Raw genomic sequence first — 26,868 nt, 5'->3', positions numbered from 1 at the left:
ACTCCGTTTGACCTTTGTCAACTATTCTTGACCGGTTGTGATCCTGTAGATAATTGGGGTCAGTGACTAAAACACACAATTTTTTCTTAATAGACACCATCTTTTATCACTGACAGATTGATCGATCTTCGATCACACACTCTTTTTTGTTCCTACTACATGTCGTAAATTCCTAAGAACTTGTATCATATGCACTATACTAAGTGCACCAGTGTTATATATATATTTTTTAATTTATCTGTTATTTTTTAAAAGTAAAACAGTACTATATATCTATTAATGATATTGCCAATTTATCTACAAAAGATATGCACAAAATAATCCAAATTAAAGCTATTTGATATATTATTTAGCCCCTCAGCCCTTAATGTAAGTAAAAACATATATATCCTCAAGTCTCATTACTAACAATAAATGGATCAAAGCTGGTCTATCCTGGCATACTTCTTCTTTCTAATCAGGACGACCAACTTTGCTCCACCATAAAAACCGAAACTTTCAAATAGACCAAAACCAAAAAAAGTTGAAAGAACTAATATACTCCACCTTCAACATTTCTTCCTTTTTCTACCCACCAAATCCGATAAATGTACTCATAGTCCTACGGTTTGACGTCAACTAAGTCCACGGCTAAGTTCCGCCCCCAAAACCAGGTGGCGTTGGCCAAAACCCGCTACCAACACCGCCTCCTCCGTCCCCACCATCTCCAGTAACATAAGTCATGCATGATAACGGAACGAGACATAGTCCACGGCTTCTTAGATCCCTCGTCTCTTCCTCATCCCCTTCTTGTGGCTGTGAGCCCTAATTAATTTATAATAAGTAAATTTAGTTTGTGGACTAAAAATATAATAGGAGTGATTATCTTTCTTGAAAAACTAGTAAATGAGTTATAGGTTCTCTTAGTATATACCAGCTGGGAGGCTTTTGCGGGTCGGCTCCTAGATGCTCTCATGTAGGGGACGCTTAAAGTCTGTCCATCAAAAACAAATTATTTGACATTTGAGTCATAAAAATTATCAACATAATATAAAATGATGACCATAATCATTAGCTCTTATATAAACTTATGTCCATTTTTTGAAGTTATTATTAAAGAAATGGGAGAAAGGTACTTAATTACTACGTAGTGCGCCTAAGATGTTATATATATATGATAAGATAATTAAGATAAATTCTAACCAAACCCTTGCTTTAAAGGCAAGCGAAACCCTATGGAACTAATTAAATATAAGCTCTCATAAGTTAGCCCATACTCCATACTTTTTAAAAGTTTTGATTATTTCAGTTTATGTCAAATTCCTTAATATATAATATTGTATTTAGTAATAATTGATAAAAAGTTGGGAATATTTGACAAACGGGACGACAACTGACGAGGATCAATCGTCTAGGACTACCATGGAATTGCTTATATCTAAACTATTCTCCGAAGGTACCACTCCAACATCATTCTTTGAATTACATGTTTTCATTTTTTCCTATATGTACACATAGTTATACGGTGGATAGGATTGTACGGTTGTGAATGACATGCATGTAATTTTTTTTTTTTTTTTTTTTTTTTTTGATAAAGATGCATGCATTAAAAAGTTACGTACCTCAATCTGGCTCTGTAAGAATTTTATGTATCCAATTGCCTCCATTAATACAGATGCTGTATCTGTCTGCAATTTAGCATTTTACTCAGCTCATGCATGTAAATTAATCATCAGCAATCGAGTGTGAAAACAATTTTATCTACTTGAGAAAATTCTTTTCTTTTTTTTGTGCAAAGGAAAATTCTTTAATATCACTAAATTTACTATCTTTATATAAATGGTAAAAAAAAAAGACATCTCTTGTAATAAAATTTATTTTTCACATAGGTATATTATTAATGACTGGCCTCTCATATTCTAAAAGGTTAGGAATCATAATGAACAAAATCCCCTTTTATAAAATACTGCAACGAAAGATTTAGAAATCGAGGGTTCTGTCCTCTTGCCATGTGTTTGTCTTGAAAGATTTAGAAATTTGACAGTTTTATCAAAAAAAAAAAAAAAAATCCTCTAAAAAAATAATTCAAGGAATGAAGTTAAATAGTTACCGATGGAATAAATTGGGAAAATTAAGTGTTACCTTCCCAAATGGTGAAACCAACTGCTGTAGTGCTGCTATTCTGTCTCCTACCTTCTCTTTCCTCACCTGTTATTTTTTAAAAAAAAATTACCAACATTAACATATGTATATATAATCACTACATTGAGTAATCAATCTAAATTTTGTCCAGGCTTTCGTTTCTTTTCTTCAAATTATAATGAAATAACAAATATATAAAATTATAAATAAACAAATTAAAGTAGTAACCTTGAAGGGTGGGCAAGATGACCGTGATTCCACGCGCGGTTTCTTGGAAGCATTTTCGCCTGCTTTTGTTGCCATCAAGAAGTTATGTCTCTTCCCTTCACTTGTTTGAGGTTCGTTGCTGAACATTTCCATCTTCAATGCAAATCAAAACACCCCATTAATAAGTAAGTCACACACTGACACACATGTGTATGTATGCATATGTAAGTATCATTAACGTTCATAATTGTTATCCGATGTAAAGGATAAAAATAGTACTGGACGTTTATAACACCCCCGACAATGAGAGAAAAAAAAATGTTAAGAAAAGAGATTCATAAAAAGACAATAAAACAAAGTAAGGAATAAAGAGAAAGGAAAAGAAAAGAGAGAACAAAGGTTGATGTTTCAGGCTTAAAGAGAGCTGCTTATGAATTATGTTAAAAGGTTTTTATCGCTCAAGCTTTGGCCCTCCAACCAAGAATCACAACAACAAAGTAAAAGATGAATCAAAAGAAAATATTAAAAGTTTTTACGTAATATTTTCATAAGTTTTTACGTAATATTTTCATAACTTCCCTTTTCTTTTTTCATAACTTCCCTTTATTCATGTAACTTTGTTGCAAAGCTTCAATATTGCACAAAGGTCTCGCACTTTACACTAATATCAGATTAATCTAACTATATACTTCATGATAATAATATTTCAGTCTTTCATTTTGCTATTTTTCAGTTTCACATTTTTTTTTTCCTTTCTTTATTATATGATTTGCCAAAAATATAATGAACATGAGATTTATCAACCTTATGAATATGATTTTAAGTATGTAAAAATTTATGCAAATAATATTCCATTGGTGCATAGAAAAGGTTGAAACAAATAAGCTTTAAAAAATAAAAATAAATAAACAGAAATCTAATCTTTTAGACCCTCTTTTACGACTGAATTTAAATTATATGGTTAAAGTTGAAAAACCCAGGCCGTATACATACAAAACAGTTTTACTGTATTTAACTACATTTTAAAATTCAGAAAAAAGAATGTATATATGTTAAATACTAGTATAGAATTAGAGCCCTAAACGTAATGTTTTCAGATGCACTAACTTCACGAGATTCACCGTCAGACCAATATTTGTAAGCCATCATTTAGATTTTTTTTTTTTAAAGCCAAAAAGATAAAAGAAATGAAAAGTAATAATTCAAAATATACTTACTTGATGAGTAGGGGAAGAAGAAGGATGGTGAAGTGTTTGCTGAAGAGGGTGATGAAAAGGGAGGCCAAAAGGAGGAAAGCCTCCTCTGCTCATCCCAAGAGTACTAATCTCTTGAGAATTTAAAGGAGGAACTAAGACATTCCCTTCAAACAATCTTCCATCAAACACCTGCATGTTCATATCAAATGGTCTCGGGATGTTACTCATGTCCATGCTCATCTTCCTAGACTCGCTCAAGCTCGATATGTTTACGCTCGGGTAAATCTGACTGAAATTGCCTCTATGAGACGAAGGGGAAGAGGAAGAAGAAGAAGAGGGAAGACTGCTACAATAGTCTCCATTGGTGGGGAACCCAGAAGATATAGTCTTGAAAAGAAGCTTCTCAGTGTAATCCTTGTGTTCATTGATCTTCAAGTAGTTTGTGATCACTGGACTGTTCAACATGTCTGTGAACTTGGATAAGCCTTCTTGTTGGTCTGAGATAGTTGATGAGGAAAGCTCTTCTTTGATCTTGAGAAGTCCTTCATGATGATGATATGAAGATTGGTCATGATGAGGCCATTGTAAAGGAAAGTCTTGTTGTTGGATCAAGGAGTGATTGTGGATGGTGGAGAGACTCATGCATTCACTTGTGTTGTTGCTGTTGTGATCTCTTGCGTTTAACATCTCATTGTTATAGTTATGACTCAAGCTAACACTATTCCTGTTACAAAAACCACACAAATTTTTTTCTTTAGTTTGAATCAATGCAAAATATCAGAGTACCATGTATTTACATATATCTATATAAATATATATATGAAGGATAATATAATAGAAAAATAATATTTTATCAGCCACTTAAATTCTATCTTGATGTCTTCTTCACTAACTTATCTTTCAAAAACCAAAAAAAAGAAGCAAAAAAGAAGAAGAAATATTCCAAATTCTTCATATCATCATCTTGATACCAGGAATATTCAAAACACCCAAATAGCTAGCTGCAGAAACCTATTAGCATACACGTGGTAAATGGATATTATAATACATGGACATGTATGTGTGTAACTCTATATACATATGTATATATACACAGCTAGCAGAGGAGAGAGAGTGTGTAAGGAGACTTACAAAGAAATACCTCCTGGGCTCCATTGATGGGCAGAAGAAGCTCCATAGCAAGAAGGGTCAGAGTTATTGTCTAAGGAAGAAGAAGAAGAAGAAGACCCCACAAGCTGTAATTGATCTTGATGAAGCTGATGGAGATTAGCAGAGTCCATATATGTATGAGAGAGATGATGAAGCTATATATATCTATATTTATTTATTATACCTGATCTCTGAGTATATTTTATATATATGTGTGTGTGTCTAAAGAAAGATGATTTTTTGAAGAGTTTCTCTTGAAAATCCCAAGAGATTAAGATGAAGTAATTAATTAAAACTGGTTCTTGTATATATGTGCCCTCTCAAAGCTCTCCCTCTCTCTCGCTCTCTCTCTCTCTACTATTTCAAGTACCTATGTTCTGAAAAGCAATACCCAAACTTCAAAAGAAAGGAGGGGAAAAATCATTCAATAATACAATAACAAAAATATTGTTCACAAAAAAGAAAACAATAACTAAAAAAAAAACAATAATATCTATACATGGACTCGCTTTATGTATATAGTATATGCCCTAGTTTTCTATTTTTTCAGTATTTATATATATATATATATATATATATATATTTTCTAATGTAGCTTTAAGGCCCTTTCACTCACACACTCTCTCTCTCCTTGCAATTAGAGGGAGATGATTATAATTCCTGAAAGCCATGATTAGTGTCCCAAGCTCCTGCCTTCGATCCCAAGGCTTTGCAACAGTTGTCTCAGACGAGAAATGATGGCATCCATCCATCTCTGTCTACTCTCATCACCCCTACGATATAAAATGCTTTCTCTCTCTATATGTTTATATAACAATACTGCTTTTTGTAATCTGATATCATGTTGGGAATGAGTACATGTGTATGTGTAATTATGATAACGGAGATCATGTATATCAAGTCCAAGTACATTGAGCCCAAACCCACTAATTGGTTATTGTTATATGCGTTCTAATCTACTTATCAGTAAAGTTAACTTTTCTCCATCTCAACCTTAATTGGTAAGCCAAGACTAGGATTTATACAAACTGTTAGTAGAGGGAACGGAAGAACGGGGATGTACTAGTTTTCTTGCACATTTTAGGAACGTCCTCTGAGGATTACAATTTTCTTTTAGGATTGGTTGATTTTCGTAATACCAAAAAAAAATATATGTATATAAAAAATCAGCAATCCACTGCTTATGGGAATGATGAATAACTGATATTGCATCTTTCGTAATTATTGATTCAATGAGAAAATACGAGAAACAAACGAAATGACATGAATAATTTTTTAAAATTTTTTATTAAAATAATCAAATATTTTGATTATATTTTGACTGATATATAAGAGATGAGAATACGTTTGTTAATACTTGAAAATAAGATATCTGTAAAAGATTATAGAAAATTATATATATATATATATATATATATATATATATATATAATTCTTCGGAAAACCAAATCTCTACATAATTGATACGTAAGAATTGTTTTTAATTCACTTTTATAAACATGTAACAGTTTATATCCCTAACTTCTATTTTATTATTTTGAGGATCCAAGTAACAAAGTTTGTCTCTGAGGTTACAAACTCAGTTGGAAAGCCAACAACAAAACTCATTTGGTGTCTTTACAATGGAGGCAGTTAGCTACTATAGATGGAAATGATGATCTCGTAGGCTTTATTACTTTTATCAAGTGGAATAATTGTAGTTGCAGGAACCACCACGAAGGTGGCTATGATAAGAAAACACAAATCATTTACAACGGAGTACATTACATGAAACCTGCAGTCATCACTCTCTGTCACGATGACGTCAAGTCCTCCAAAACCAGGCTGAAGCTACGATATATATTGAAATGTTCAATCCAAGTATTTAAACTTAATTCATCTATAAGTATTATATATATATATGATACTAAATGATTATGTATATGAATATATATATATATATATATATATTCTAAATGTCTTTCTCGCTTAATTGGTAATGGAATTTATCCTATTTGTTTGAGTCAAGTAGCAAAGAATATATATTTCAATCTTCCAAAGGTTATAAATGCAGAAAATTATATCAGAAGTTGATGGAATGACCATGGGTCTATTGCCGCCTCACCATAAGTGGTCGGCGCCGATGCCCCTTTCCAATCTCTAACAAGGTTCAACCCTAATCATCAATTTGGAACACTAGAGAAGAGCGGCATAATTCACTTCCTTAAACATCAGACATGCAATACGATAATCATAGTCACTATTTTATACAACGACCCCACTACATATACAATATTTCGGATGAGGTGAGGCTCTCAGAGTAGACAATTAACTCTTTGAAAAATGATAACTGACAATCAATAGTAGTTAAGGTTTAGGGTCAGACATAATAAGCAAAAAGTTTATGCAAGTCGCAAGAGATAGCTTGGTAAGGTGCTTGTTGATTGTCATTAGCATAGAAGAGACGGCGAATTTTTATTGGTTCTCACATAAAATGTCGTGCAATGAATTTTGCTGTTATTGGTTTTGAAAGAACATGTGTCATATTCTCATGTTATGATTGACTGATTTTTTAATGGTTGAAATGAGCGCTTTTAGAAGAGAGAAGAACTCGTTTATACATAAAATGATTCCTTATCTAGTGACTCAAAAGTGCAATAAGTTACGAAAATGAGTATTGTACTGTTGATAAAGCTGTCACCAATTCGATCGCATCTAAAAGAAATGTTTAATTAATTAACTAATTAGTAGTGTGGAAAACAACTAAGTTAATCTATCAATTAGTTAGGAATTGGATCATATTAATTCACTTGTATAAAATAAAATGAAAAATAGATAACATAGAGCAACAAGACTCCACATCAGAAGAAAGTCACGTACGTTGGAGAATGTGATGGGATCGGAAAGAGTATGGGAAAACTTTGTTTTCACTTTTTATGTTTCTTTTTCCACTCTATTTTATCTCTACTTGCACGCTCACAAATCTCATGCGGGTTGTTTCAAAAAAAATTCTGATGCTTCTATTTGACTATGGAGGGTCCTTTCCGTCATTATGGTAGCCTAAACTAATTGAGACGAGATGCAAAGTAGAGAAACTTAGGTTTTATTATGTCAATGGACAATGGCCACATTTTTAACTCACTACTTGAGCCTGGGGTATCTAAGATAGTAGTAACCACTTGATTACAGGTTTTAGTCTAAATATCTTTGTCACCATTACAAATAGTAATTATGGGACACAAGGTTAAGTTTAATTTTTACTAAATATTTTGTCAACTCAAAAATGTTTGAGACTCTTAATAAAACAAGTTAAATTTTATAGTAAAACTAGAAAACTATAACCAATCTAGATCACGATTGAAAAGTTGAATAAAGTTTTCCATCAAAACTTGATTTATAGGATCCGATTTCTTGATTTAGATGGAGAGATTCAATATTCATCTCAGGGTTAGGCGACAAGATTAACATCTACAAAAAATGCAATTCAAGCAGACTTTTCTTGAAGATTTCCATCATGAGGAGACTAAAATAGCATGCACACACATATATATACACCATTTTTACTATAATATCAAGAACTTATGGCTCCCTCTATCCATTTTCCAACTGGACCTTAAATCTTGAAAAGCTACATTATGTTAATCTAGTATATAGTGTACCTTTTTAAAAGTTTTGTAAAAAAATTATTTATGCATTAATATCAAAAGTATAGTATTAGGTGTAGGATCTAAATTTGTTTTACATCTGTTATACCAATCAGGGTTCCATCATCGCCAATCGCTTTCATAACACATTACTTTCTAAATTAAAACACGCCATATATCGTCTAGCTAGCTTTTTAAAATTACTCATAAACTGGTCAATCGTCCTCGTTAATGGATCTCACACAGTTTGATGGTAAGAATTATTTGTATCGCATTTTTTTCATCATTCAACCATATATTCATTTTTCATTAAACATGTATTTTCCTATTACTATAACGTTCATTTCATATGACAAGATCTCACACAGTTTGATGTGTTATATGACAAGTTCATTTCATTTTTCATACCTTTTTCTAATGTTTAAGATTTCGAAGTTCTACTATATAATACAGTCTTCTACCTACGATAATATTTGTTCTCTACAGTTCACAAATATGCATTTTTCTACGATGATGGGTTTCGAAAATCAAACTGCCAAAACATAACAAAATTGCATAGTTTGATAGGAAAGGCGATGCTAAGACATTATAGTATTGTTTTTTTTTTTTTTTTTTTTTTGACAGCAACATTATATTATTGTTTACTGTAACTATTTTTCACGAATAATAGAGGTATCTACATAATATAGCACGTAATACAAGGCTACGCGCTGATGATGGTTCATGATTAAACTGATTTCAAAAGAAATTAAAGAATGGTCGTGGTTGGTTAATCATATAAATTATTAATATCTTATGTTTGTTTTTTTTTCTTGGGGGGGGGGGGGGGGGGGGGGGGGGGGGAGGGGGGGAGGGGGGGGGGTCAAAGAGAAAAAAAAAGTAGAGAACAAAGGCCTTAAAAGGAGGGTCCTTAAAAGCATGGGAAAGCATTGTTTTTATTTTAAAGTTGTCCAAGAAGAGGACAAAGGGCTTTAGAGCAGGGGAATATATGCTTTCTCAAATTTAGGGCATCACTGTCCATCAGACTTTCCCCATTCCTCATCTTTATGTAGCAATAACAACAAATCTATATCATATCTTTAATTTTAGTGTATCATTATACTTCAATTTCCACTTTCATATACTCGTATACAGAAACGCAATAAGACATGCGCATGTGTTGTCTTTGAGGTATTATTTACATGGAATGGACTTTACAACGCTGTTCAACAATCCGTCTTAATTTCTTTTAGTTTTTCTTCTTTTTGGGGTTTCTTTTTTTACCCAAAAGAGATGGTCTCGTCTACCTTTTTCCATTTTTTAATATATAATGCGAATTATATAATTATCAAAAGGAACATTGTTAATATATTACAAAAGCTTTTGGGGCAAAGATTGTCTCATATATTAGATTCAGATTTATTATAATCTAATAATCTATATTAATGCTTTTCTGTGGTCTAATCTAATAATGAATGTCTAGAGCATGAGTTGATACCTAGTTGCTTAATTTTGATGTGTATATATCTAATTCAGTATGTAGCTATGATCTTTCAGATTTATAAACTATATATGAATGTTTTTTTTTTGTTTTTTGATCTTAAGATACATAAAAAACAGTTCTTGCTAGAATGAAGATGAACCAAACATGTTCTCAAACCATGTACACAAAGACAACGAATAGAACTATTTGTACGTTTAACTAAAAGAAACAAAAATTGCTGGTAAAAAAGTTACAAAACTCCTATATATAAATAAACTTTGACGATTTTTTTTTTTGAGCTATCAGTGAGATTCTGGATTACTGGTGTCAGGGTTTAATTCTGAAATTGTGATGCTAACTTTAACTATTGAGCAGAGATTTGGGTAAAGAATTAGTGAATCATTTCCTGTTTGTTGATTAAGATTAATCATATGATTATTGAATTAAATACACATTTGTGAAGACATCGGAAAAAAAATACTCTATGATAAGAGTAATAATTAACTTATTGTGGTTTAAGTGGTTGGATGATTCATTTTGCAAGTAGATAATCAGGCTTCTAGTCTTTCTTTTGTTTTGTTAAGTTTCAAGTGTATTTTTTACTTGCTACTTACATTTCAATTAACGTGGCCTTAATATAGTACATATATATATATATATATATATATTGGTCTTACAGAACGCATCCCCAACGAAGAATCAAAGTTGAGCAAAAAGTTGAGGAATCAAAACCAAGCAACGAACGATATGACCTTGAACGAAAAGGGTAAATAAAAGTCAAATTTGAACCCAAACAATGCACTGAGAGGCCCAAGTGAGTGACAGCCACTTATTGCTCAATCCCAAATTAGTAAGAGAACAGAGGAGTCGTTACTTATCTCTCCAACCAAATAAAGCATTGAAGACTTAAAAGAAGAAACGACAATTTGAAAGAAAACTAAACTCTTTTAGACCAACAGAAGATAGTACAAAGTTCTACGGGACACTGGTGAATATCAATAACAAGGGGACGCGGCGGCAACAACGTTTTTTTCCTAATCAAAAAACTACAAGAGAGTAACCCCAAACATTTTTTATAATCTAAAGGAGTTGGTTCCACTCATTTCAAGTTCCAAATTAAAACAACCAAATGAAAATCCCATTGCCAGATTTTACCGATCTCAGAAACAATCAGCAAACGCATAGAAGCAGACGCACAAAAAACCACATTGCACCAACTGTGATTCGAGTAAATCAAGCGTTTTAAGCTCCTCCCTCTTCCTTCTCCTCCCGTTCTCGGTTCCATTGCTCAATCCTTGCCCTCCTCTCCTCACTTCCTTCTCTACCGCCACCAGGGCTCCCTCCTCGTTTAGGGCTTGCTGGTCTCCTACCCCTTGAACCATCCCTGTCTTGCCTCTCAGACCTCTCACTGCTTCTTTTCCCACTTCCATGACGGTAAAACTCGCGATCTCGGTCCCGGTGACCGAATTCCCTGTGAGGAGGAGGATCACGCCGGTCATAGTCTCTCTTGTGCCTGGGGCTAATACTCCTGCTCCTGCTCCTGCTTCTGCTTCTGCTACCCCTGCGGTATGACCGCCGATACCTCCCAAAGAGTTTTCTCCTCAGCTCCCTCGAAACAAGCTTCACGTGCATGAAATTACAGTAGCCACCACGGTTACAGTTGTTTTCTTCATACTGCCGACACGTGGCTTCGCGGAAATCAGTCACAGGAGAGAAATCCGCAATGATGGGACGCCCTGAATAGAACCTGCCTTGCAGAGCCTGCAAAGCCGCTGCAGCCTGATCCTCTTCCTTAAACTGAACATATACGTTGCCAATCATGTGATCAGCAAGGTTGTCACAAATGTTGAGGCTCTCAATCTCACCAAACTTTCCGAGTTCCTCAAAGAGATCCTCAAAGAAATCCTCAAAATGCTCTTGGATCTTGCGAGGGTCGAGTGGTTGGCCCTGAGCGTCAACACCAGGGGTTATCATGTCAGGCCTTTGGTACATGTTTGAGAGGAGAAGTGTAGGAGAGATGGTGGGACGGTTGTGGAGACGAGAGCAACGGTCACCGTGGCGGCAAGCGCCAATCTTGAAGTAGAAGGGACAGTTGACTCTGTCCTTCTCGGTACCAAAAATTGAAGCCAAATGCTCAGCCATGGCAGAAGTCCCACCCTGAATTCACAGAATCAAACACACAAAAGTAATTGATACAAAATCTTTATCAACAAGCACAAACACACATACGTAAGGCTCCACACACACATATGTATATCAAATACTAAACGAACTTAACTAATTGTAAAGCCATAGATTTCTATACAAGGGAATGAATTATCCAAGAACGATTGGAGATAAAAGCACATAGATCTTAGTCAGCTATTGGATTTGAGTGAAAATAAATCACATAGATACAACCAAGGAGACGTGAGTATAACAAAATCGGAGACAGAGAAAAAGCTAAAGAGAATTAAAGACAGAAGAAACACCCGAAAGGAGCCAACAAAACAAAGAGACGACGCAACGCTCCAAGATAGAGCTGAGAACAACAGAGACAGAGCCGTAATAGATCACGAAACCGAAGAAAAAGAGAGAGAAGACGTACAGAATGTTACAGTTATGAAGAGATCTGTGAAATTTTAGCCACCGCCGGTGGAAATAATCGCCGACGAAGAGCTGCCGTCTCCCTCTCCGATTGATGATCTAGGGTTTGCTTTGTTCGCGAGTTGGGGGGAGAGAGAGAGAGAGAGATCCTGATATGTGGATTTATATTTAATTGAATTAAAAGATAAATAATGGAAACTTGAACCCGGTTCGGTTTCCTCTTAATGGAACAATACGCTTTTGGTTATTAACTTTATTGACCGGTTAACACGATCGGTACAACTAACTCCTTTATCCAGACCAATGTTTTTCTTAGTTCCTCGTACATTTGGGTACTTCTCAACATTAAGGCTTATAGTTTCAGTATCTGCGGTTTATTACTATCCTCATTTCAACAGCGGCAGGGCTCTTCTGTTGTTCTTGTCTTGTCTTCCTCAGTGGCATGTATCATTTGGACAAAATCAAGAGATCACGAGCGATCTCAATTTTCTGGATTAGAACTTCCATTTTTTGGGGTTTGCATCATTGATTGTGTTAGTCTCTCAACATAACACAGACCTAACAGCACCTCATCAAAACCAAATTACTTTACCAATGAGAGAAGTCAATAAACAGTTTTGAACCTTGAACGAAACCCAAAACATTGATTCCAGATATACAACGATATGAAGTCTTCTAGAGTATTATAACACGTGAAATGGACACTTCTATACATAATCTCTCTGGGCGAGAACAAAGATAATGAACCTTGAGAGAATTCACTACCTGAGAGGCTTAACTTAGACAAAAAGCACCTCACTTGGATCGCTATATAATGCTACACTGCCTCTCTCATGAGTCTCCACATAATAATCTTCTTTTGTCTATCAACCCGACTCAGACTCTAAGAGAGATTACATCTTCATGCTGTTCAACAATGGCTCACCAGATGCCAGCCTGTCTATAGGACTGCAAAGGGTAGCTGTGAAACGGATGACCTCTAGCCATATGGACTGGCTTCATGGGTGCAGGTATTGCCCAATTTAACTCTCTTCTTGGAGGTGGAGGTGGAGGGGGCATAGTCCTCCTTCTGTCCACTTCTATCAGCATGTACATCTCCTGGATCACCTCTGTCACCATTCATGAAAACATCCCGTTATTTTAATCAACCACTAAAATCAGTAGCAGTTTATCTTTTTGTTCAGACCACTACCTAATTTCAAACTCATTACGTGCAGATGGTAAGAACTTAACATGCCACTTGAATCGGAGCTAATCTCAATGCCTATTATCAGCGCTAATTTTGTAGAAACACTACATCTCACTTGATCAAATGACTGGCAATATAATAACAGAGAAAAACTAGTGTTTGAACAACAAACCTTTTAATAGCTTAGTTGTAACTCCAAACTCCAACCACCAATCTCTCCTACTGCCTACTTTCGCGTTTTGAAATGAGACAGCTAGGTGCACAGTGGCAGTTGCAATAACATGGGGTTTGTACTGCAAGCATAAGGTGGTTCGAAGCCTACATGAAGCAACGCATTATAAGATTATTCAAACTCAATGTGGGGGAAAAATCACATATATTCTAATAATAACAAGGGTCTTTACCAGTCATGCACAAAATTCCATGCAGATGTTGCAAGGTCAGGCCAAGCGTTCAGCCTATTCAAAGCCGCAGCCAGAGGTTTGTAAGGAAGTTCAATGTCTAGAAGGAAAGCACTTGTGTCGAGCAGAAGCCTCTCCCCGGCCAAAACAATTTCTTTAAATTCATGGTAACATTCCTACAGGCAGAGTAATAAGTAATATATTAGCACAATGCTGCAGTGCGAATTTACCAATAGATAGATTCATAAAATACTTACAGTTTGATGGATTCTAATTGAGGCAGAAGGATCCCACTCATAAATTATTTCATAAGACGCAACAACGACGCTGGACAGTTGACATGGCTCATCTTCAGCTTTGCAAGCGAGGAACAGACTGGCAGTTGCTATCGTCTGCAATTCACCAAGTGAAAATTGGAAGATGATATTATTAAGCATCAATCAAATAATCTTCTAACTAATCACTAGAGACTGAATTAACATTTAAAAAAAGACACTTTCGAAGTATAAATTTCTCCATTACAGACTATTCAATAATTCCTGTCAGCTTCAATGAATGCAATTGATCAGCATACTTATACAAAATAGTTCTTACCTGCCAGTCATTTTTAGCAAGAGACTGACGCATGTAAAACCGGTGGCACATCATCATCGCACATGCTATTGTAACCTGGGACCTGTAGCAACGAGATTGGCAAAAACCTTCAACATGAACAAGTTCAAATGTTATAATATCTTGGGCAGAAACTAAATGCAAGACGTCACTTTCACCGAAACCCGCATTGTTATAACATGAAACTGTTCGGACACACGTGATTAATGCAAAAAAAACGAAAAACACCAGTACCTATGATAGATGATTCAAAAATAGTAGGCCGGAGGAAGTGCACTTGCTCAGAAAACTAAGAACATCAGTTGGTATTTGGTAATGGTAGGAACAGCTGAGGGTTTTGATAACCCAGCAGAAAATTACAAATACAAAGATATATATATATATATATATATATATATATATCAAGGGCATGTCTAAACAGGTGAACAGCTCCAAAGCAAAATTCACAACAGATGCAAAGCCTCCCATTGCCGATGAGAAGTGAGCCAATATATGATGCATGAACACCAAATTTTGACTACTATTACATAATTCTCCATTCATGAGATATAAATGTAGTAGACAAAAATGGAGAATTTTTTTTTATACAGTTCGAGAACCTCTCCAGACCACCTCCCACAGTGGCCCTACGACAAAATTTTCAACAGTTAGGCTAGCCATTGTCATGCATTAGGCACCCCTCTTTAAGCTAAAACAAGTTCCAAGAAAGAAGAAGCATTAAGTATACTCGATGAAGCAAGCAACCAGAGAGAACAAACACGCTACTTCCCAGCAAAAAGAAACAACAAATAAAGAAAGAATACTATTTGTTGTGAGCTTACACATGAAGGTTCATGCCAAGCCTTTGCAGGAAGGTGCAATACGAAGACCGTAGAAACGACTCCTTGACCAGGTCAATCCCATCTTTTCTTGATGGAGAGAAACGCTCAATCTCTTCCCTGGTGAAATACAATTCACATTGAGGGGATTCAAACAAAGAAACCTGTCTCGTCGTCTCCGTTTCAAAATGTTGTCGAGACCGCTTTCTCGGATGCTCCTCTCCCATAGTTAAAAGTTTCGATCTTTTTAACTAACACAAGACAAAGCTCGATTTAGCTGACGGAAATAATATCTGCGAAATATAGCAAGCACCAATCGATCAACGAGGATTCACAGAAACATAACGGAAGTAATGATTCCTTACATAACAAATAAATGCTACAACATAACAAGACACAACAAATCTCAATGGTTGTGTTAATTGAAAACAGCATCTGTTTTTGTTTAAACTTTAAACAGCTTTTATAACATGATACGACACAAATCTGATCCCAAGTTTCGATCAAAACACAACAACAACTACAAAAAATACTAAACAAGAGAATACGATTAATAAAAGTTCACGGCAAAATCTGCAGAACAGATCGATAAATTACGAAACGTGAAGGGGATAAAAGATGAGAAGGGTCGATTGATTCAAGAGATGAGACCAAACTAAAACGAAATCAATTTTAAACAGATAAAGAAATTGGATTAGCTAAGATTTGAGATTTCACTAACCCAAGTTTGCTTGGTCAGGGGAAAAAAAAAAACTCTTTGAAACTTGAAAATTTTCGCTGCTGCTTTTTTTTTTTCTTTTCTTTTTCTTTTGTTGTTGCCTTGAGAAACTCAGGAAAAAGATCTTGCGGTGTTGAGATTTTAATACCTAAAGATAAATATCGTACGCAAGTAAATGGGCCAGAAATTTTTCAAATGAAAAGTATATTAGATTAGATATATATATATGGGCTTGGACATTATGACTATTTTCTCAACTTTCAAAATAATACAGTAACTAGGTAACAACCGCACATGTGCTAGATAAATCTTCCTAATAAAATTAGGGTTACGAGTAAAATTATTTTTTATGATCTAAAATTTAATTTTGTTACAAATATATATAAACCTTGAGAATATGTTTAGATGAAACTAATATATATCAACTAAATATATGTATAACTCACCCGTGAAATATTATTATATCAATGGTATTAAATAAGTCAATTCCCTATAATAATGATTATTGTGATAATTTTATTTTAGAAACTTTAAATATGTGAATAGTAATCAATCTTTTTAATAGTGAATAAATTCTGATTTTGAAAACGTTTTAGATCTAATGATTTTATATTTTAGTAATTAAATATGTTATAAAATGATTGAAATGTTTGATTTTTTAATTAATTGTAAAGGAATATTCTTTAATCATTCAATAGCAATTATGTGTAAATATCCATAAAATGAGGGCAATAAATTCATTGTTTTCTTGGGAATGTTTCTCTATTAATATATAGGAGATACTTCTATAAATTAATAAATTTTACTAGTCCGAGTAAAAATAATAAAAGTAACTAAATTCAATAAAATAATAAGATAATAATTTTTTTGAAATCTCTATATAGAATATGTTCCCAATAATATCATAAATTATATGATATAATAAAGTATGCTTTCAAATTCTGAATCTTCTCCTAAAACATATATCTAGAAATAATTTTTATGTTATATTTTCAAAATATAATGATATAAAATATTCTATAACATGTCATAAAAATAGCTAACTTTTTAATAGTTTTCAATTTCTAAATATACATCATTATCATTTTTATAGTTTTATAGGATATTAAAATTATATTATTATTCATCAATTTGAATTTATGTATGTCATGTGTATAAGTGAATTTGTCTTTAGTATTTGTAATTTATTGTCAATTTCAAAACCATAAAATTTATAACATCCGAAAATCTAATCTTGTTTTGCTAAAATTGTCTCAATTCATAAGATTTTAAACAATTGAAAACATATCGATAAATTAATAATTATTAATTTATACTATTAATCTATAAAATGTCATGATCCCATCATTATTAATATATAGAGGTTTTACTGTAGCATATTTGTAAATTCTTATGGACATTTATTTTGCCTTTACAAAATATTAATTTTGTAATATAGTGCTATTTTTAGAATTTTAGAGACGTTATGCTAAATTTGGAAGAAAAAAAAACTTTTTTGGTGCTATTTATGAGAATATCTCTTAATTAATTAGAAGAGATAATAAAAGAATGATTTTTGAGTTAAGCGAAATAATGATCCATAATCTAACATGTGGATCACTCTTTCGACATGCTGATAAGCACTACTGACTGGATTTTGAATACAGAATCACAAAATTTGGACAATATTCTATATACTATTTGTGTATATCAAAGAAATTAAAAATATGCCGAAACTAAGTATTACAATTCACAAAATATAGGCAATGGATTATCTGTGTAAGCGGTCATGGAGGCTTAAACATATCCGTTACAAAGTCAAATCGTTTAAAGGATAAGTTAACTGATTTGCCATGCGATGTGCTCTCTCAACTCTCTACCAAGAAATCGGTTATATGTATATTAATTGTAGATATCAAATGATTCAACGAAACTCAATTTTTAATATGTGTGATTCAATATATAAAAAATGAGTAGCACATGTCAAATTCTTAGGTGTCCACGTGTCACATCTTAAATCTTATTTATGATGGTTTTCTACTTTATTATAGCATAAGATTTGTGTATTATGAAGAATTAATATATATTCTTACCTATTATTTGTTCAAGATGATACATCGTTATTTATATATTATATCAAATGCATAATGATTTTGCAATACAATAAAATGACATGTTAATTCCAAAATATTCATGTTTTTATTTACCAGTTGTGATTTAATTAGATAATGCAATTAGCCATTCATATTTCAATTTTTGTATATTTCTCAATATTGAACAAATTTGATGCATAAGCACAATAATTTGAGTGTGGTGCAATATATTTTATTTGTACTATAGTGTTTACTTTTGAAAACATCTTTTCGAATTGGTATTAATAGTGGTTGATAATGAAATAAGAATGAACACGATTTTATGTTGATTTGAGTAGCAAATATTTAATGTAATAAAGGGTTGGTCAATTATAGACTTTTCAAAAGTGAAAAGAATTGTTGTACATAGTTTCATCAAAACTTTCAATTGATGATTGATACATAAATAACTCTGAACTTTGAACAAATAATTAGCTATATGTTTTGTTGTAATTTTTAGATAAATAAATATATATTACATAATTACTTAAAATATACAAGTGGTTTAGACTAATATTTTACAAAATATAAAGATCTATTTTAGTACAAGAAAAAACTAAAATGTATCATAATCCAATGCATATGATTGATTTATTAGAGTTCAGAGTGTTTGGACAAAAAAAAGGTTGATTGCATCACTTAATTAGTATCATAAAAGTAAATAATATCAATTTAAACGACTTATTAATAAATGATGCATAATTATGTGATTTAGCATCAATTTTTGTTATTGATGTGGTAATCGAATAATTTGACATCGGTTCAATAAAAGTGACACAATTTTATTTTAATTTACATCAATTCAAAAATATTTGACAGAAATATAATTTACATCACTTAATATAATGATACAAATTAAATATCAATTAACTAGATGATACAAAACTGATATCAATAATAATATAATGTTAATTCATCTATATTCGACTTAAATTAAATAAATACATGTATTTCAAAATTTTGTTGATATCGGTTGCATATAATTGATGCAAGTGAATATTAATTTACATGTGTCAAAACTCAAAAAAAAATCAATATTAATCTTTTTTATTCTCCAAGGATCAATTTATTTTTCCATATCAAATCAAAATATTGCTATTTCCGAAAAAAAAAACTTTTATAACTTTCTATTATTAATTATTTAAAAGATGCGAAAATAATACTTTAAGCAATATAAATTATGTTTATTTTATTTTTTCAAGAAAATATAATGATTACATTCTCCACCTTACAAACCTGCAAAAATAATTTATTTTTAAAAAAATCAATATATCACAAATCTATTCCATAAATTAATAATTATAAACAAAAACAGATATATTGATTTTTTTGATTTTTTATAAAAAAAAGTAGTTATATTTCTAAAACAGTTAATCAATATATTACAAATATTTTACATAAAATAATAATTATAAAAAAAAAAAGAAAAAACAGATCTGTTTGGACACAAGATGTGGTTTAACATGTCGAAACCTGTTTTCTTTTATTTTTCAAACTACTAAACTTTTATTGGTTTTATTAAAAATAATTGTATTAAAAACTGTTTAAAAAAAAAACTGAAAATTTGTTTCCACACTACTCACCTTCACCTTTGTAACTACTTAAAAAAAAAAAACTCTTTCTGATTATTTAAGGCCGAAAGTGCTTCTCTATATCTATCAGCAAAAACAAAATCTGCGATGGATGCAAAGGATCATATACAATGGAATCTGAAACCAAATAACATCTCAGAAGTTGATTGAGTTTGAAAACATTGGAAACCAAACAAACAACATAGTATCTTATCCATAACCAAAAGAAGAACAGACCAGCCACACCCACAATGTAGGATTTTTTCGATAGTGGTAGGTAAAACGTTTATATAGATTAAAGTAATTAGCTAGTTACGTTAAGCTCTTAATTCTATTGTTTGTAGTTTATGTCCGTATGTGTAATGAGCTTATTTTCGCCTAGGCTTACACCACGTTACTACCACTAAGAAAGAGATAGTGCTTTGATATGATATAGTTAAATTCTCATACCAAAAGAAGCTATCGCTGTCACCAAAATTGGATATACAGGAAATGTTTATTTGAATTTAGGCTTCGATAATATAAGAACCGTTGAGCTAAAGTTGATGAACTAAATTAGAACAAGTCTTCCGCTGAATTCATGGATCAGTTAATAACATTATCGTATAGGATAGATGACGAAGATTAGTTTCCCATCTTCTGCATTCCATTTTGTGTTTAACAAACCAATAAAAAACTACTCTTTTATTGGGCTTCAGTGCCCATTTTGTGTCTTCAGACCATATATGAGGAACAGTAAAAAACAGACAACCAACAAAAAAGTCATCATGTGAGCTACTCTTTTATTATAGACCATTCAAATTATAAAGAAAAACTTCATCATACATAAGAATTCTCATCTTCGTTATCTTTTCCATCTAAGAACTTAACCATGTAATACTCTAGTCTCTTCACAACATCCTCCGGTAGGGAAATCTGAACCCTAATGGAATCATTATCTTCGGCGACAGGTAAAAACAAGCAATAAATGTCACTCGTCAAAGGACCCATATACATTGGCTTTCCTCCTCCCAAGTCCAACTCCTCTAGTCCCAATCTCGCCCATTCTGATATGACCAAGCTGCTTGAGACGTCTGTTTTCACTGTTTTATCCTGCAGTAGATCTATCGTTGATCTTACGTATTCGTCGGTAATTCTTGCTTTTGCTTCTTGTATCGATTTAACCACGTGGTAAATATTACCATCTACTAGGTCGTGTACCTTGCTTTCGGCACAAGCTAGTACAAACCCGTTACCATAATATCCTTGAGGAAGTTCTGGATTCAGCTTTTTCCTCATATTGACAGAGAATAGGAGTTTGACCAACATGGTCAACGGTAACTCCAGAGATTGAGCCCACGAGCGCCACGTGTGAGCCGCTAGTACCTCGAACGTAGTGCATTTTAGTGAGGGAGCGCATGTTTTCTTTAAGCGTAGGAGATGAGATGTCGAGAAGGTTAAGGTGGCCGGAGCCAGTGGTTGGGACTGTAAATACTTGCATATGTCGAAGGTGGAGTTTTTGTCTATGGTGGTGGTTCCGGTGAAACCAGGATGTGAGTGTGTGACACGTGGAGGGTTTCGTGGATCTAACACGTGACGGGAGTGAAATGGTCGGGTCGGGAGATGAGGTTGGCTAGTGGTGGCATGGGCCCATGCATGTAGGAACTGCGATGTGCCGATGCCATCACAGATGCAATGATTGATCGCACTGCAGAGGATCATACCCCCGCAACGGAGATACGTCACCTGAGCCATATTATTTAACAACTTTCGTAAGCCATTACTGAAAAGCATATTTGTTGAATGAAAATAACCATTTATTATTATCTGCCGACGAAGGAAAAAGACTTTATACTGTATGTAAGTTCATAGATACGCGGCTTTTAATAAGATCATAGCATGCAAAAGAGTGAAACAAAAGGACTTTGTACATAATACATTAATTAGTTAATATATATACACTCAAAGGCAAGACAAAGAGTTTTATTTATCTTGTAAGTTGTAACCAATAAAAGAAAAGGAGTAATTGAACAGACAATTTTATTCTCTATGTACCCTTCTTTTTCTTCTAATCAAAAAACTCTTTATTAAAGTTCACGTATTTTAAGATGAAATGTGGTAGAAAAAAAACCTTTATGTTATTGATACATCGAATGCATTAGATGCACGATCAGATAAAGTATGCATTTCTTATTTGAAAAGAATTAAAAGTGGCCGAATCAATGTAGGAGTCAGGAATTGTTAGATGATTCCTATAATAATATCATATATCTAAACAGAACAGTCAGTCCAACTAACTTTATGAAAACCTAAAATATTCGAGCTACGTCTATCCCCCTCCAAAAAATTTCGAATATAATTCTTTTACAAACTATCAACTAATATGGAAACAATCTTACTCATGGTCTTGACTTTTGATATTGATAAATCATAAGTGGCTCAGCAAGAATAAGAAAAATATAAACGAGATACGAACCTGTAAAACAAGAGGAGGAATATCCAAGAAACCCTGAGCTTGAACCTTGAACAAGAGCTTCCTCCATGACTTGTTTGGTTTGGGAGAATGCTGATCAAGAAACTCCTGGCAAGTTATATCCATGAAAGCTTCTGCGAAAACAGCGCCTTCCCCATTACAATCAACCTCGAGCTTCCTCCCGTCATCGGATACTCTTATCCTACCTGCGAAAGGGTAGTAATCGACTAGAACCCTAGCGAGAGAATCTTTCAAGGTGAGAGAGGGGATAGATTTTTGGAAAAGGTAAAGGTACTTGATAGAGAATCTGAGAAAGTGATGGTCATCGAGGTTGGAAAGGTAGAGAGTCTGATTTGGTGTGGGAGATGAAGGAGTGATTAAGGATGGTTGCTCTCCCTCGTACAAGCAATCCGGCAGCTCTTGCATCTTCCACTTTCTTTTTTTCTCTGTTTGTTTGTTTTCTTTGAAAGAGAGAGAATGAATAGATAGAGATGGTGTAGAAAGGGAAAGTTGCAAGAGAAGTATTGGGGAGAAGTAAGGTGGTGGTAAAAGTTGGAATCCGCTTATGCAGGGTCAGTCCTCAACTATCTTTGGTCGGACCCATCGAAAGTATAAGTATTCTTTTAATTTATAGTGTAATTTGTTTGCTATATCCTTAGAATTAGGCCTAACCATTCTGTTTCGTACGTATACATATCCATTGTTATAACCAATATGATACAAAATCGTTACCAATTTTGACTAACTGTTAGTCATGGTCTTAATCCATAATTCATTTCTTAGGTTGTGAATTAAGAGGAAAAACACATACATAAAACTAAATATGCAAAGGATGGATCCATCGATAATCACCAATTTTTATGTTGGGAATTGTAATTACCGATGACTACCAAAAAAAAAAGTTCACTGGTATACGAACGTCCGTACGTAGCATAAATAACCATCAGTAATTTGTTGGAATACTACTCATAGATACATGAAGTCTATAACACATGATGATGGGGTCTTTTAACTTATAAGTTTTGATACCTTTGAGCCTTTTGACTACAAAAACTTGTAGAAGTCTAGTTTTTGAAACTCGGTACCTGTGTACTTTTAAAATTTTATAACGTTAAAAACAGATTAACAAAACACCTAACCTTGAGAGAAAAATGGATTTAAGTTTTCCAAACACGCATATCTAATTACAGTTAAAAAATAAACAAACACCACGCTTAATTAGTCAAGTATTGCGTCCACAAGCTCGATACTGTTTGAATTTTGGTATTAATATCAAAACAACACAAAACTTTTGAAAATCGACAGTACACATGTGTTGAAAATTTTGTCTAATACTTTTGCACCGTTAAAACCAAAACGATCGTGTAATCTCTCTTTTGTAATATATATTTTATCCATGTGAAAAAATGCATGCTAATTTGTTAAAGTAAGTGACCACTAAATATTATAATGTAATAATTAGAACTTAGAAGATGTCATTCGAGATATAGTGGAAACTGGAAAGTAGTAGGTACGTAGAGCGACCATTATCCTTATCGACAAAAGAAGAAAAACGTAATCCTCCTTTACAAGATGATAAACTTCGAATTAGATCATGTTAACAATGTCTTTTTAACCATAGATTCATAATCTTTGAACTTAATGTTATAGTTATTGTTTTTTTACCTCGAAACTTAAACGTAATCATTATATTCGCCAGAGTGTCCGACCCTCTCCGAGCCATAATCTCGCCACGTGTCCCACGAACTCGTCTAGCTCACAGAGTTTTTTTTTTTTTTTTGTTTTTGGATTTAACAATAATAATAAAACAAACAAACAACAGTGTCATAGCTCTTTCCGCAACTTCCTCCTTCAGATCTCGGCGGTGACGGATCCATTCCAAATCGTGTTTTCAGATCGGCGACTTGGAGTCAACAAACCAACGACCTTACTTACTAATCCCGGCTTCGGATTGAAGTTGCTACGTCATCCTCCTCCGGCGAATTTTGGTGGCGGATCTCTCCGAAATTGCTCTTTTGAATGTTTGATTTCGGGAGTTGTGAAAATAGGGCGGCGGAGTCAGAGTGAGAATTCTCTCTGATGGCTTCAATCCGGCGAACTCTCTCGCCGATGTATCACGATCGCGCACACGAGAATGGAGGTGCGCACAAGGGTTTCACAATTGGTGGTAGCAGCAGTAAACACAATTCCTCTCAGTTTCTTTCGTATCTCACAAAACTCCTCGGAGTAACCTCTGATCCTAAAAGCTCGAGAAGAGGTCCGTGGAGGCGACCGTTTTACCAGTTTCTCGTCTTCTTTCTTCTTGGATTTGTTTTAGGTTTGACACCTTTCGGTAAAATGGAAGATGTGAACGGTTCCGATCGGTTCTCCTTTGAGATCAAACAGCCTTACGTTGAGGAGAGGTTGGATAACAACAACAAGAAACGGGAAGAGGTAGCTGTAGATGCGGTGAGTTTTGTGGCGGAGACTGAAACTGGGAACAAGGAGATCAGTTTTGTGCCGAGGAAGCTTATTATTGTGGTCACGCCAACGTATAATCGAGCGATGCAGGCTTATTACTTGAACAGGATTGCTCAAACGCTGAGACTAGTTGATTCGCCTGTTCTGTGGATAGTGGTGGAGGGGAACGCTGCGTCGTTTGAAACCTCTGAGATTCTGAGGAAGACTGGTGTGATGTACAGGCACTTGGTTTGCAAGAGGAACATGACGAGTATCAAGGATAGAGGGGTTCATCAGAGAAACACTGCATTGGAACATATTGAGTTGCATAAGCTTGATGGAATTGTCTACTTTGCTGATGATGATAATATCTACTCGCTTGAGCTCTTTCAAAGCCTAAGACAAATCAGGTGACTCAAAAAAAGGCTGCTCATTACTTTTGCTTGTGTTTGTTGATGATAATTTGTGAGGAACAGACTTGTTATAGAGACTGCGAGTTGTTAGTTGTGCAACTCTTATCCTCTTGACTATTTTATTGGTATCTTTTTGGCCTTTTTGAGTTTGCGTGCTGTCTCAGCGACTCTAGTGTTGTTGGAAACCCAATATAAACATTCCAGAAGCATATATGCGTTTTACTCTGATGTTGAAACTAATCAAAATTTGAGTTTCCTGCACAGAATCTGAGATTTTTGTTTTTGTATGCCTGCCTCTATCCTTTCTTATTTGTTTCGCTGCTTGCTCTACCATGTGCTAATTCTTGTTTGTTTGAGAGAATGCTTCATTTCTTGTTATTAGAAATGATTTTGTTTTTACATTTTTTTTGTGTACCTTGACTTTGTTTTCTGAGCACTCATCGAGTGTAAATGGGGATGGCTCGATATATATAAACCTTATCTTCTTCTGAAGTATTTGTGTCCTATTTTGAATTGTTAAACTTTATCTGTTTTATTTGTGTAGTCGATTTGGAACTTGGCCTGTTGCGATGCTCGCACCAAGCAAAAACAAGGCCATCCTTGAGGGTCCAGTATGCAATGGAAGTCAAGTGATTGGATGGCACACCAATGAAAAGAGCAAAAGATTACGGAGGTTCCATGTTGATATGTCGGGATTTGCTTTTAACAGTACAATACTCTGGGACCCTAAAAGGTGGCGACGCCCATTTACACATCCAACCCGCCAACTAGACACAGTGAAGGAGGGTTTCCAAGTATGCGTTTGAGTTTTTTCATATCTGTGGATTTCTCTGGTGCGCAGTAAACCCTATTCTTATTCATGACATCAAGTGTTTCCAAGCAGGAGACGACATTTATAGAGCAGGTGGTGGCTGACGAAAGCGAGATGGAAGGTGTTCCACCAGCTTGCTCGAGGATATTGAATTGGCATCTTCACTTGGATGCCCGGGATGTCCCTTATCCACAAGGGTGGGCGATCCAGAAGAATCTCCAAGCTCTCATAACTATGAAATAGTTTGAAGATAGTTTTGACTGGTAAGATTTATAGGGTTCTGCAAAATGTGGACTCAAGACCGTGAAAATTTCAGTGTTTGTTTGGATTTGGAAAGGGTGAAGCTAGCTAGTCGATCTGTTGTCAAAATTCGGATTCTCTACATATTGATGGATGCAATGCAGTGCACTTTTTGTTTGTTTGCAAAAGAAGCCTCTGACTAACCCCTCTGCCTTGCAGGTTTCTACTTAACCCATGTGCTGTGCTCATTTCTGAATATATCTCAAAGAAGCATATGAAGAATGGAAAAAGACAAGCGAGGAAAGTGTAGGATAATGAAGAGGCGCACACATTTTAGATAAACGTTGCTGGAATCGTGTGAGCCTCCCTTGAATCCAAGATTTGGTTGGAATTAAAGTGAAGGCCTTGGTGTTTTAGTATGAGATGGAATTATATTACCTTCTGACATTGCTGATTCCACGGCATTTGTATTCGCCCATGGCTAACCAAGTCTTCTTGTTTCCTTTTTTTTTTTTTTTTGTTGTGATGAAAGAAAGAAATTCACGTCCTAAAAAATCAAGTCGATGATCATCACTTCCTAACTAGAGAAGAAAGAGAACGAGAGAATTGTCCGACTTGCTCTGAAACGTGTGATACTTACCTACATAGCCTATGTACAAACCAGTTGACAACTATACTTCCCATAGAACACAAAAGATTTTGAATATTCCGGGGAAAAAGGTATCCTTGAATACAAGTTAAGAGGCTTA

At 34.1% G+C, this 26,868-nt stretch overlaps 5 protein-coding genes across 11 annotated transcripts; 1 reads left to right on the top strand and 4 right to left on the bottom strand.

Moving 5' to 3' along the window:
• Window positions 1-318: 318 nt before the first annotated feature.
• LOC104778905 (transcription factor bHLH110) lies at window positions 319-5,158 on the bottom strand. 2 transcript variants are annotated; one of them, XM_087503100.1, is made up of 7 exons: window positions 4,656-5,158; window positions 3,546-4,248; window positions 2,350-2,481; window positions 2,122-2,187; window positions 1,602-1,667; window positions 914-973; window positions 319-804 (listed from the first exon to the last, which is right to left on the bottom strand). In XM_087503100.1, the coding sequence occupies exons 1-7, from the start codon at window positions 4,802-4,804 to the stop codon at window positions 631-633; spliced, it is 1,350 nt and encodes a 449-aa protein (XP_087359226.1). In that variant the 5' UTR covers window positions 4,805-5,158; the 3' UTR covers window positions 319-630. The 2 variants fall into 2 exon arrangements, with proteins under 2 accessions (XP_087359226.1, XP_087359228.1); XM_087503102.1 differs by having other exon boundaries at window positions 4,666-5,073.
• Window positions 5,159-10,683: 5,525 nt separating this feature from the next.
• LOC104776815 (splicing factor U2af small subunit A) lies at window positions 10,684-12,658 on the bottom strand. Its single transcript, XM_010500946.3, has 2 exons — window positions 12,346-12,658; window positions 10,684-11,915 (listed from the first exon to the last, which is right to left on the bottom strand). The coding sequence occupies exon 2, from the start codon at window positions 11,898-11,900 to the stop codon at window positions 11,001-11,003; it is 900 nt and encodes a 299-aa protein (XP_010499248.1). The 5' UTR covers window positions 11,901-11,915; window positions 12,346-12,658; the 3' UTR covers window positions 10,684-11,000.
• A 288-nt stretch (window positions 12,659-12,946) lies between these two features.
• LOC104776814 (cyclin-T1-3) lies at window positions 12,947-16,216 on the bottom strand. 5 transcript variants are annotated; one of them, XM_087503087.1, is made up of 8 exons: window positions 16,086-16,209; window positions 15,368-15,615; window positions 14,781-15,172; window positions 14,529-14,610; window positions 14,192-14,326; window positions 13,938-14,110; window positions 13,706-13,851; window positions 12,947-13,453 (listed from the first exon to the last, which is right to left on the bottom strand). In XM_087503087.1, exons 4-8 carry the CDS (start codon window positions 14,583-14,585, stop codon window positions 13,266-13,268), a joined length of 699 nt encoding a protein of 232 aa, XP_087359213.1. In that variant the 5' UTR covers window positions 14,586-14,610; window positions 14,781-15,172; window positions 15,368-15,615; window positions 16,086-16,209; the 3' UTR covers window positions 12,947-13,265. The 5 variants fall into 5 exon arrangements, with proteins under 5 accessions (XP_087359213.1, XP_087359210.1, XP_087359216.1 ...); XM_087503084.1 differs by having other exon boundaries at window positions 14,781-15,234; window positions 15,368-15,657; window positions 16,086-16,195; XM_087503090.1 differs by having other exon boundaries at window positions 15,368-15,657; window positions 16,086-16,192.
• Window positions 16,217-20,513: 4,297 nt separating this feature from the next.
• On the bottom strand, window positions 20,514-22,816 carry LOC104776813 (alcohol acyltransferase 9-like). 2 transcript variants are annotated; one of them, XM_010500943.2, is made up of 3 exons: window positions 22,512-22,735; window positions 22,220-22,422; window positions 20,514-21,489 (listed from the first exon to the last, which is right to left on the bottom strand). In XM_010500943.2, exons 1-3 carry the CDS (start codon window positions 22,540-22,542, stop codon window positions 20,584-20,586), a joined length of 1,140 nt encoding a protein of 379 aa, XP_010499245.2. In that variant the 5' UTR covers window positions 22,543-22,735; the 3' UTR covers window positions 20,514-20,583. The 2 variants fall into 2 exon arrangements, with proteins under 2 accessions (XP_010499245.2, XP_010499244.2); XM_010500942.3 differs by having other exon boundaries at window positions 22,220-22,816.
• A 1,005-nt stretch (window positions 22,817-23,821) lies between these two features.
• LOC104776812 (putative beta-1,4-xylosyltransferase IRX9H) lies at window positions 23,822-26,624 on the top strand. Its single transcript, XM_087503018.1, has 4 exons — window positions 23,822-25,065; window positions 25,613-25,862; window positions 25,952-26,142; window positions 26,339-26,624. Exons 1-3 carry the CDS (start codon window positions 24,296-24,298, stop codon window positions 26,120-26,122), a joined length of 1,191 nt encoding a protein of 396 aa, XP_087359144.1. The 5' UTR covers window positions 23,822-24,295; the 3' UTR covers window positions 26,123-26,142; window positions 26,339-26,624.
• Window positions 26,625-26,868: the final 244 nt, after the last annotated feature.

This window comes from Camelina sativa, chromosome 3 (genome assembly GCF_030686135.1).
Source record: "Camelina sativa cultivar CO46 ecotype springtype chromosome 3, ASM3068613v1".
Classification (NCBI taxonomy): Eukaryota; Viridiplantae; Streptophyta; class Magnoliopsida; order Brassicales; family Brassicaceae; genus Camelina; species Camelina sativa.
This window is presented reverse-complemented; position numbering and strand designations above follow the sequence as displayed.

Excerpts from the sequence above, each read along its gene's own strand:
- LOC104778905 (XM_087503100.1), bottom strand. The coding sequence starts at position 4,804 with ATGGACTCTGCTAATCTCCATCAGCTTCATCAAGATCAATTACAGCTT. Across the intron at positions 4,249-4,655 it reads AGCCCAGGAGGTATTTCTTT|GAATAGTGTTAGCTTGAGTC; the intron begins GTAAGTCTCCTT and ends TTTTTGTAACAG. Across the intron at positions 974-1,601 it reads TCTTACAGAGCCAGATTGAG|ACTTTAAGCGTCCCCTACAT; the intron begins GTACGTAACTTT and ends TTTGATGGACAG.
- LOC104776815 (XM_010500946.3), bottom strand. The coding sequence starts at position 11,900 with ATGGCTGAGCATTTGGCTTCAATTTTTGGTACCGAGAAGGACAGAGTC.
- LOC104776814 (XM_010500944.3), bottom strand. The coding sequence starts at position 15,591 with ATGGGAGAGGAGCATCCGAGAAAGCGGTCTCGACAACATTTTGAAACG. Across the intron at positions 14,327-14,528 it reads TTGCTAAAAATGACTGGCAG|ACGATAGCAACTGCCAGTCT; the intron begins GTAAGAACTATT and ends GGTGAATTGCAG. Across the intron at positions 13,852-13,937 it reads TGGAATTTTGTGCATGACTG|GCTTCGAACCACCTTATGCT; the intron begins GTAAAGACCCTT and ends TGCTTCATGTAG.
- LOC104776813 (XM_010500942.3), bottom strand. The coding sequence starts at position 22,642 with ATGCAAGAGCTGCCGGATTGCTTGTACGAGGGAGAGCAACCATCCTTA. Across the intron at positions 21,490-22,219 it reads TTCCTCCTCTTGTTTTACAG|GTGACGTATCTCCGTTGCGG; the intron begins GTTCGTATCTCG and ends AATATGGCTCAG.
- LOC104776812 (XM_087503018.1), top strand. The coding sequence starts at position 24,296 with ATGGCTTCAATCCGGCGAACTCTCTCGCCGATGTATCACGATCGCGCA. Across the intron at positions 25,066-25,612 it reads CAAAGCCTAAGACAAATCAG|TCGATTTGGAACTTGGCCTG; the intron begins GTGACTCAAAAA and ends TTATTTGTGTAG. Across the intron at positions 25,863-25,951 it reads CAGTGAAGGAGGGTTTCCAA|GAGACGACATTTATAGAGCA; the intron begins GTATGCGTTTGA and ends GTTTCCAAGCAG.